Raw genomic sequence first — 10,208 nt, 5'->3', positions numbered from 1 at the left:
TTAGTAAGGCGACCAGAGCTCCTGGGGGGGATTGGGGATTGGGTCGGCAACGCGCTTGCGATGCTTCTGGTGTTGCAGGTGTCTATAAGCTACGGTAATCGCTTACCATCAGGTGAGCTGTGTGCTTGTTTGCCGACCTAGTGATATAAAAAAAATAAAATAAAAAAAATAATAAGTAATTCTAGTAAAATGTGTTAATACTCGTAAGTATTATATTATATTTAATTTAATGCAATTTTATTATAAAAATATGTATATTAAAATTAAGCTCGGATATATTATATTATAAAGTTTTCATTGATAACTATCTACAAACAAACCGGTAACAACACACAACACGCTTGGCGACAGCGACTTCTCGGAAATAGACTCGGATCAGTCATTCATCACTCGACCGATCAGCATATTGTATGAGGGCGAACGGCCTGTGTTGGTAAACAAATCCGAAACAACACGACCGATAACATTTGTAATTTTTAAGTTTAAAAAAAGTTTAAAAGAAGTATACAGTAATAATGTGATTAAAAAATACTTACTTAAGAAATATAACGCCATCTTTTAGTAAATTTGACGTGGCAAATCTCTTTTTGTAGCAAAAAAAAAATAGAACAATTAGGCATTTTTCGAAGGACCTTGATTCAATCGCGCAACTAGATTTAGTCTAGTGATCAGTGCGGCTGTTTTATTGTACTCGTAGGACCATTTGGACTTATATCTTGACAGAGGGGAACGCCTGTGCATGGCTTCTCCCCTCCGTGTTACTCTATGCTAGTACGCATGCTCGGCTTGTGCCGCCACTCGCAAAATGTACCGGGCGATGTACCAGGGGCTGGAAATCAGTATTATTTAGCTGTGATCTTCTGTAAGGTCGAGGTACTACCCCAGTCGGACTGCTCCATATTTTGAGCAGGAAATTCCTGCTGTGCCCCACCTCAGTTAAAAGTTCAGTATATCCCATTCTCTCCAATACATTTATGTTTCTCTATCGTGACGCAATTTCGTTTCATCGATTATTCTACAGAAGTTTAACTTCAAAAACAAATAAAACAACAAATTCAACATCAATATTTATTTCACCAGCGGACCCTCGTCCTATACTCATCGCTAAGCGATACTCTTTTAATACTCTCGTAGCCCAAAATTATTGAGAATGAGAAACAGGCTGACTGGACCAGTCTGGCTGACAGGCCCTTCGCGTAGAGCCCTATAAGCCCTTCTTCCCGCCATAGCTCCTTGAAGATATCCTTCATTGTACCCACGCCTTCGACCTGGAAACCATTTTTTTTTTGTTTAACACACACACGGTCGGCTTCTTAAGGAGGTAACTTAATGCTTGTCTCACACTCACATTCCTAATACATACACCTAATAACCTGTGTCTAAGTGAGGTAGGGCACAGCAGGAATTTCCTGCTCAAAATATGGAGCAGCCCGACTGGGGAAGTACCTCGACCTAACAGAAGGTCACAGCTAAATAATACTGTTTTCAAGCAGTATTGTGTTCCTGTTGGTGAGTAAGGTGACCAGAGCTCCTGGGGGGATTGGGGATTGGGTCGGCAACGCGCTTGGGATGCTTCTGGCGTTGCAGGCGTCTATAAGCTACGGTAATCGCTTACCATCATGTGAGTCGTACGCTTGTTTGCCGACCTAGAAACATAATATATATATATATATATATATATATATATATATATATATATATATATATATATATATAAAATCAAATAAACAATTTTGCGAATGTCTCAACATATATTTATAGCGTTTATTAAAAAAGAATTAGTAGATAGCGTTCGGTGCAGGATTACATACTTAGTTGTTATAGATGTGTGGACTTAGTGATGCTGTATTTTATGCAACATGTTACTAATTTTGTACTAAAACACAGTTTATATATTATTTTTCGAAAGAGTAACTGCGGAGTTTCTTGCCGATTCTTATCTGCAGAATCTACATTCCGAATCGGTGGTAGCTTCACTTTTAAAAATAATAATCACTTTAAAATTTTAATTTGTAAAATGACGTATCGAGGGTGCTTTTAAAACCTATATGAAGAAAGTTATTTTGAGACTTCGCTTTTGGTTTTTTCCTTTAATTTATGGGGCGGTAAAGTTTATTGTCCCGGGGTGCTGAATTATAAAATACATCTCAGTTTGATTACCTGTAACCTCGCCCTCACGATGTCGAGAGGGTTGGTCAGTATAGTGGTGGTGAAGCCTCCCAGAGTACCCGCCACGCACTGGATGAATAAGTGCGACACCCACGACGGACTTATCTTGAACAGCTCATCTGTTGACAATGTATTATAATATCGTTATAGCACACGATCGCTTTAGATCGCTCTAGTGTAATGGTGAATTACCCTTATCGACGGCGCCTAAACTAAATATTTATTTCCGTTCAGGTTGTTAGTCGTTGTGGGTCTTCCCACCGTGCCTCGGAGAGCACGTTAAGCTGTCAGTCCCGGTTGTTATCATACAACTGAAAGCCGTAGTAACTAATAGTAAGGAATATATCCGCCGACCCGCATTGGAGCAGCGTGGTGGATTAGGCTCTGATCCTTCTCCTACATGGGGAAAGAGGCCTATATATTGTTATTTATTGCATTCATCATTACAGCCTATACAGTCCACTGCTGGACATAGGCCTCCACAAGTTGACGCCAAAAATAACGTGAACTCATGTGTTTTGCCCATAGTCACCACGCTGGGCCGGCGGGTTGGTGACCGCAGACTTTGTCGCACCGAAGACGCTGTTGCCCGTCTTCGGCCTGTGTATTTCAAAGCCAGCAGTTGAATGGTTATCCCGCCATCGGTCGGCTTCTTAAGTTCGAAGGTGGTAGTGGAACCGTGTTATCCCTTAGTCGCCTCTTACGACACCCACGGGAAGACAGGGGGTGGCTAAATTCTTTATTGCATTACCTAATGTTAAATTGTAGCAATTTTGAAATGGTTAGCCGATTTGCTACTATCTCTCTTATTTTTTAACAGACTTCAAAAAAGGAGGAGGTTCTCAATTTGACTATTTTTTATGTATGTTACCTCAGAACCTTTTACTGGGTGGACCGATTTCGATTATTTTTTTTAAATCGATAGGTGTTGCGCGCCATGTGGTCCCATTTAAATTTAATTGTGATCTGACAAATACTTTTAGGGTTATATCTAATAACACGTATTTACTTGACTATTTTTTTCGTATACGTTGTATTACTTGTCGATGTCAAAGTCAGTTAAAGCATTTAATGGGCTTACCTTGATAAGCAGTGTACAGAGCCCACCACAGGGCCGAATTCGGTACGTAGGCGGCAAGTGAAGCCGCGTAACCCCTATAGTATCCCAGAAGACCGTGGAGCCTGTACACTCTCACCGCTACCTCCTTAGCGAGGGCCGCTTTGGACATTTTCTGTTCCAAATCAATGCCGAGAGGATTGATTCTCTGTAAAACAAAAGGAATTTAGAATGTTTTTATATAGATCAGGGGTTATAAACCTTTTTTTAAGTAAAACTTTTTTACGTCAGCTCAACTTGGGGAGTAAGCTGGAGGGTGCGTGAGGAGGGCGTTACGAAAAGCGTGATCGGGTGAACGGACGTTGAGACGGAGATTTTTTTTGTTTATTATAATTATGTCAGCAAACAAGCGTACGATTCATCTGATGGTAAGCGACTACTGTAGCCTATAGACACCTGCAACACCAGAAGCATCGCAAGCGCGTTGCCGACCCAATCCCCAATCCCCTGGAGCTCTGGTCACCTTATTCACCAAAATAACACAACACTGCTTGAAAACAGTATTAATTAGCTGTGGTTTTCTATTATATATATAGCAGGGATGTCAAAGATACGGCCCGCGATGGCAATGTGTCGCAGAAAGAAGAATCATGACTTAAATCGATTCCTCTACGGAAGTTTTAAAATGCGTACACTACTTTTTTTTTAACCTGGCCCGCCTACAGGTTCTAAATTTAATATATGACCCTCTGCAAAATTGAGTTTGACACCCCTGATATACGGGCTATCGCGGTAAATGGAATATACAATGCAACTTTTATTTATTTATTTCGAACCAGTAGCTCTTGAGATTTAAGATACGAACAAAATCTTCAACTTTATAATATTGGTATAGAGATAGCCAAAAATATAGTATTGAAATCAAGTGGTATAGGCACTAAAATGAATGCAGAGAAATCTACAAATGATGTATTTGTAGATTAAGCCAACACGATAACAGTATACAAGTCGCTGCGCTGACTAATTACCAACCGCAGTGGCGATAACTAGTGGAATAAACTACCCTCCATTTTTAAGATAACTACCCTCCATTATTAAAGAACGTGCTCTTTACCAAGCAGTGCGCTTTTACTAGGCTGATTTACATCAAACAGTAGCTAACAATGTCAATAAACTTACAGCATTTTTAACTCCAGTCCCTTTAACCAGACCCAGAACCATGAGATGCTGGCTCAACACGTCGAAAGGCACTATGACAGTCTGACCCACTATAGACGCACAACCGCCGCCAATGAACGACTGGAACGAGAGAAAAAAAACAAATATGGTTTTAACCGACTTTAAAAAAGGAGGAGGTGCTCAGTTCGACTGTATTTTTTTTATGTGTGTTACATCAGAACTTTTATTGGGTGGACCGATTTCGATTATTCTTTTTTCAAATCGAAACGTGGTGCGAGTCATGTGTGTCCATTTTTTTTTGCATTTATTATCGCTTGTTAACCGACTTCAAAAAGAAGGAGGATCTCAATTCGGTTGGTATTTTTTTTTTAATACACAATATATAAAATAATAATAGCAACAAAAAATCACTACGATTTCAACGTGTGATATTGTAGTATACTTATACATAGACATTACTAGCTGTGACCCGCGGCTTCACACGCATTTTATTGAGGAAGAAATTAGCCAGTAGCCAACCTCGGTAAATGGGTTATCTAAGACATAAAGAATTTTTCAATTCGAACCAATAGTTCCTGGGATATTAGTATAGATATACAAACAGAAAAAATAACCGGAACCAGTAGTGTATGTTGTGTGTGTGTTTGTTTGTGAAATGTTGTCCATACAATACCTTCATCCTCGGGTTGATGTCATATCTGCCGAGCTCATGTCTGACCCCCTCGTACGTTGATATATAAAACACTCCTGAGATTATTTGAAACTGTAAACATAATTATTTATATAAACACAATATATACAACGTGTTATTAAACTAACGTCCTTCCGTTTGTGCCATATAGATACACGGAGGCATACCATTTCAAATATCCGTAAAAAAGTGTGTGTGTTAGCTCCGACGCACGACGGGAGTTTACTCCTTCAGATCGACTGTCTAAATAGGCACAAAAAGTCTTACTAGTCTAAGAAACAGATTAATACCATATCAAACGGTAAATAAACGATAGATGGCGTTAAGAGAAACGTAACGAGATCATTCGTTCAGTAGATTTGACTCCTCATATTTTTTTCATACCGGGGTCCTTATATGAAAATCGATTATTAAGGAGTTAACACCAAAAAACTATTGAGAAAACATGGGAACATTAGCTGTAAGTCCGACTTAATTGTAAGACTCAGGTGACTCGGTCATTGAGACGACACTAGCTAATTTCATTATCATCATTTCAGCCTATTGCAGTCCACTGCTGGACATAGGCCTCCACAAGTTCGCGCCAAAAATAGCGCGAACTCATATGTGTTGCCCATATCCACCACGCTGGGCAGGCGGTTTCGTAATAAACAACAATAATAATTTTTTTTTCACTCGAAATCAAAATTTTTACTATTTACTTTTGACAGAACGAAGTCTGCCCGGGCAGCTAGTTGTAAATAAAATAAACAAAATAAGATAATTTTGTAAAGTATTTTTTTTTATTTTTATCGATGAAAAATCATAATAAAAATGCATACACGAATAATTATTTTCTTTATACCTTTTTTTATGACACTTGGTCGGCAAACAAGCGTACGGCTCACCTGATGGTAAGCGATTACCGTAGCTTATAGACACCTGCAACACCAGAAGCATCGCAAGCGCGTTGCCGACCCAATCCCCAATCCCCCCAGCAGCTCTGGTCACCTTACTCACCAATAGGAACACAATACTGCTTGAAAACGGTATTATTTTGCTGTGATCTGTAAGGTCGAGGTAATACCCCAGTCGGGACGCTCCATATTTTGAGCAGGAAATTCCTGCTGTGACCTACCAGACCTCGAATAGAACGTGAAATTAATATTTTTATAATAAGGAACATCGTTCCTATCTGGTGTCCCACGACACCACACGGTATTTTTTTTTTGAGTTTTTCGCTTTAAAGCACATTTAATAATTCATTTGTATTAAAATATATTAGTTATTATTATTATTAAAAATATTCCATACATTTTTTTAATATCATATCAAAAATCGACCGTTCCAGCGGGGATCGAACCTGAATCTCCGACTGACCGTGTCAGTGCTCTCGCAGTCGCAGTCGGGGATGCAGGTTCGATCCCCGCTGGAACAGACGATTTTTGATATGATATTAAAAATGTTTAGAATTTCCTAATGTGTGGGTAACACAAAAATAAAATCGTACAAATTAAAATGTTCCATATGATAAAGGACTACTCACACTAGACAGCCAAAATCCTCTATAGAGACCGGAAACACCTTCGTTTCCGTAGATCTTGCTTATCGCGTCTGAAACGCCTTTATACGCCTCCTTCTTCCTTTGAACTTGTATTTGAGTTTTTATTAAGGTTAGAGGGTAGAGGGCGCAACGTACTGGAAAAGAAAAGACATAAAAAATACAGCCAGTGTGTAAAAATGTTGGTCTACCCTCGTGAGACTAACATTTTAATACAAGGACCAAACCATTTAGATGTTACAGGCGACCAATACAGTTCGAAAAGTCATAAAATGACGGTTCAGTGACCTAAAATTATGAAACTGGGTGAAAACGAAGTTTTTTTTTTATTTAACCCAACAATTATAACTTCTATCTATATATTATCGACTTTAAACACACCATCACTTTTAACAATTTCAACTTATCATTTACATAATAATGTTTTTTTTATGTCACTAGGTCGGCAAACAAGCGTACGGCTCACCTGATGGTAAGCGATTACCGTAGCTTATAGACACCTGCAACACCAGAAGCATCGCAAGCGCGTTGCCGACCCAATCCCCATTTCCCCCAGGATTGCTTGTAATCGAAAAAAAAAAAACGAAGTTTAATTACATCTATTTATGTAAAAGAAAAAATCATTATACATATGTAAACGACCGCGTTCATACCACGCGCTTTATGTTTTCTTAAAGTGTAAACTTGCAAAAAAATACATAACTTACTAAAATACTATTGTGAAAAGAACAACCACTCATCATTATCATCATATCAGCCGATCGCAGTCCACTGCTGGACATAGGCCTCCACAAGATCGCTTTAAAAATGGCTTGAACTCATGTACGTTGCCCATGTTCACCACGCTGGGCAGGCGGGTTGGTGACCGCAGGGCTGGCCTTGTCGCACCGAAGACGTAGGTAGAAGAGAATAAAATCATAGTCGAAGTCGGTTATTTGAAGTTATATTTCTTTGGCGCGTTAGGGAAAAAATATGAGAGTAAACGTTTACGATTCACGCAAACCGACACCCTGGAGTTAGCTAGTGAACGAAGAAGCCGACTGGTATAGCAACGTGAAGTTTAACCAATGAGGTATAACTTTTCATGTGCGTACTGTTAGGATAGCTCTCCGTTGGTCCTTTTTTAAAAAAAAACTCTTTATTTACTGCTGCTAAATAATTTAATTATTGACAACAACTGTTCTAAAACAAAGTCGGACTCGAACTGAACTGAATACAATAGTCTTTTTATATGAAACTAGCTGACCTGGCAAACTTCGTATCGCCTTATTTTTTTTCTTAAATATAATAATTACATATATCAAAACAAAATATACCCTATCTTTCAAGTTGGATCAAACTGCACACGGTGTGCAAATTTGATTAAAATCAGTTAAGTAGTTTAAGAGTTCATCGCGAACAAACATTGTGACACGAGATTTATATATATTAAGATAATAAAAATGGAAGCGACGGGGTTTATCGCTGACTTGCTGATGTGTGACTGATGTTGCATTTTATTTATATAATATTTGTACATAACAGTACATAAGTACACACACACACTTTAATTTTTGTTTTCGATTAAACTCCAATCAAATCAAATCAAATTACGTTTCAGGAGCTTACACTAATGACTAACATTTGACTAGTTCTGTAGAGATCCAAAAACACTTGAAAACTTTCGGAAAAGCGTTTAATATGAGAACATGATGAGTAGTTAGAAAAGAGGCGTTTGGAAAAAGTGCCCAAGTGTACAACAAATAATTGTGTTTGCAGGCAAACTAATAAAAACCGACTTCAATTATATCGACAAGTAATACAACGTACAACATAGGTAGACGAAAAAATAGTCAAGTAAATACGTATTATCAAAGATTACTCCAAAAGTTTTAATCAGATCTCGATGAAATTTAAATGTGACCACATGGTAAACATCGGCTTTCGATTAAATTAAAAATCATCAAAATCGGTACACCCAGTAAAAAGTTATGCGGATTTTTGAGTTTCCCTCGATTTGTCTAGGATCCCATCATCAGATCCTCGTTTCCTTATGACATGATCAGATCAGTAATCCTTGCGTTACAGGTAACAGCCGACTGGTATAGCTACATTTTTTTTCAATAAACATATATATATGTATACTAGCTGACCCCGCAAACGTTGTTTTGCCATATATTTTATAAACCTTCTCAATCCCCCCCCCTCCCTCTTATAACTCAGGGGAATGAAAATAGATGTGGACCGATTCTCAGACCTACCCGATATGCACACAAAATTTCAAATTTTATTAACCATCTTAAGCCCCCCCCCCCCGTTATAACTTAGGGGGATGAAAAATAGATGTTGGCCGATTCTCATAGATATCGGATAAGCACAAAAAATTTCATCAAAATCGGTCAAGCCGTTTCGGAGGAGTATGGCAACGAAAACTGTGACACGAGAATTTTATATATTAGATATTACACCCAGATTAATAGGCTGGAAAACTACTGAAATTATGGTATAACATTTATGAAAACTATTTAGAAACAAATGTCTACAGACAAATTTCCAGGATTACAGAACATAATTCTAACAGAAACTTTCCTTATAACATTACTTATAATCAAATTCCTCTTGATCCTACTTGTTTATTAAGCAGCTGACTCTAGGTATATATACAATTGTTTGTATGTATTTTTTATTATTATTATTTTCTTTCTCTCTATTAACCTCAATTTTCTGGTTGACCTTTTGGGTCTTTGTTGGCAATTACCATAAATTTGTAAAACAATTTTATATATACCATCATCTGCGAGGCTTGTCTCCATTTGGACTAGTTGTGTACATGATCCTGTATTCTTAATTCAACTGGTGACTTATAGTACAGGTATTTTATACCCTTTTTTGAGCACCACTCCTTCGCTAATCGTGTTGTCAAACTTTGTGTTGTAGTTATATCATAAATTTAAAAAAAAAAGAAAAAAAAACAGAAAAAAACAGAAAAAAAAAACAAATCATAAATAGAAAAATATAAAAACAAATTTACCTGTGAAACTGCTCAACGTATACAATGGATAAAATTTACTCTTATCCATCATACCCCACTCTATGTTGGTGATCAGTTGTGGGGGAGGCGTCTCGACCATAGTAGCCGCCATCTTGGCCTCTTTAAAATCCTTCGCGTTCCATACCCTCAAGAACATTTATATATAACCTATTCCGATATAATCTTTGGTAACTAAACTATTATTGTATTTGATACAATATAAATGGAATATTTTTACAGTTTTAAACTTATTTAAATAAATAATATTAACAAAATTTCGACTAGATTTACGATTAAAGTTTAAGATACTTTAAAATTTTTTGAATGTGAAATTTCGGTTTCTTCCATTTTCAACATTCGATCGTCACAAGCTTACACTGCACCTGGAAATAGAAAATTGAATATCGATAATTGTTTTACTAGCAAAGAGAAAAAAGGCGACATCAATTTATATCAACACTAGCTTTTACCCGCGGCTTCGCTCGCAATGAATTTTATTTTTGAAATAAAAGGTATCCGATGTTACTTCTAATATCTCCAAGAATATGTGTGAAAGTTTCAT

The 10,208-nt window shown here is 37.5% G+C and overlaps 1 protein-coding gene across 1 annotated transcript; it reads right to left on the bottom strand.

Moving 5' to 3' along the window:
* Window positions 1–1,054: 1,054 nt before the first annotated feature.
* LOC123665977 (solute carrier family 25 member 44) lies at window positions 1,055–9,773 on the bottom strand. The gene is made up of 7 exons (XM_045600195.1): window positions 9,647–9,773; window positions 6,622–6,773; window positions 5,079–5,168; window positions 4,406–4,525; window positions 3,251–3,434; window positions 2,161–2,288; window positions 1,055–1,268 (listed from the first exon to the last, which is right to left on the bottom strand). Exons 1-7 carry the CDS (start codon window positions 9,756–9,758, stop codon window positions 1,074–1,076), a joined length of 981 nt encoding a protein of 326 aa, XP_045456151.1. The 5' UTR covers window positions 9,759–9,773; the 3' UTR covers window positions 1,055–1,073.
* Window positions 9,774–10,208: the final 435 nt, after the last annotated feature.

Source organism: Melitaea cinxia, chromosome 25 (assembly GCF_905220565.1).
Source record: "Melitaea cinxia chromosome 25, ilMelCinx1.1, whole genome shotgun sequence".
NCBI lineage: Eukaryota > Metazoa > Arthropoda > Insecta > Lepidoptera > Nymphalidae > Melitaea > Melitaea cinxia.
Note: the sequence above shows the minus strand (reverse complement) of the source record. Positions and strands in the feature narration are given on the sequence as shown.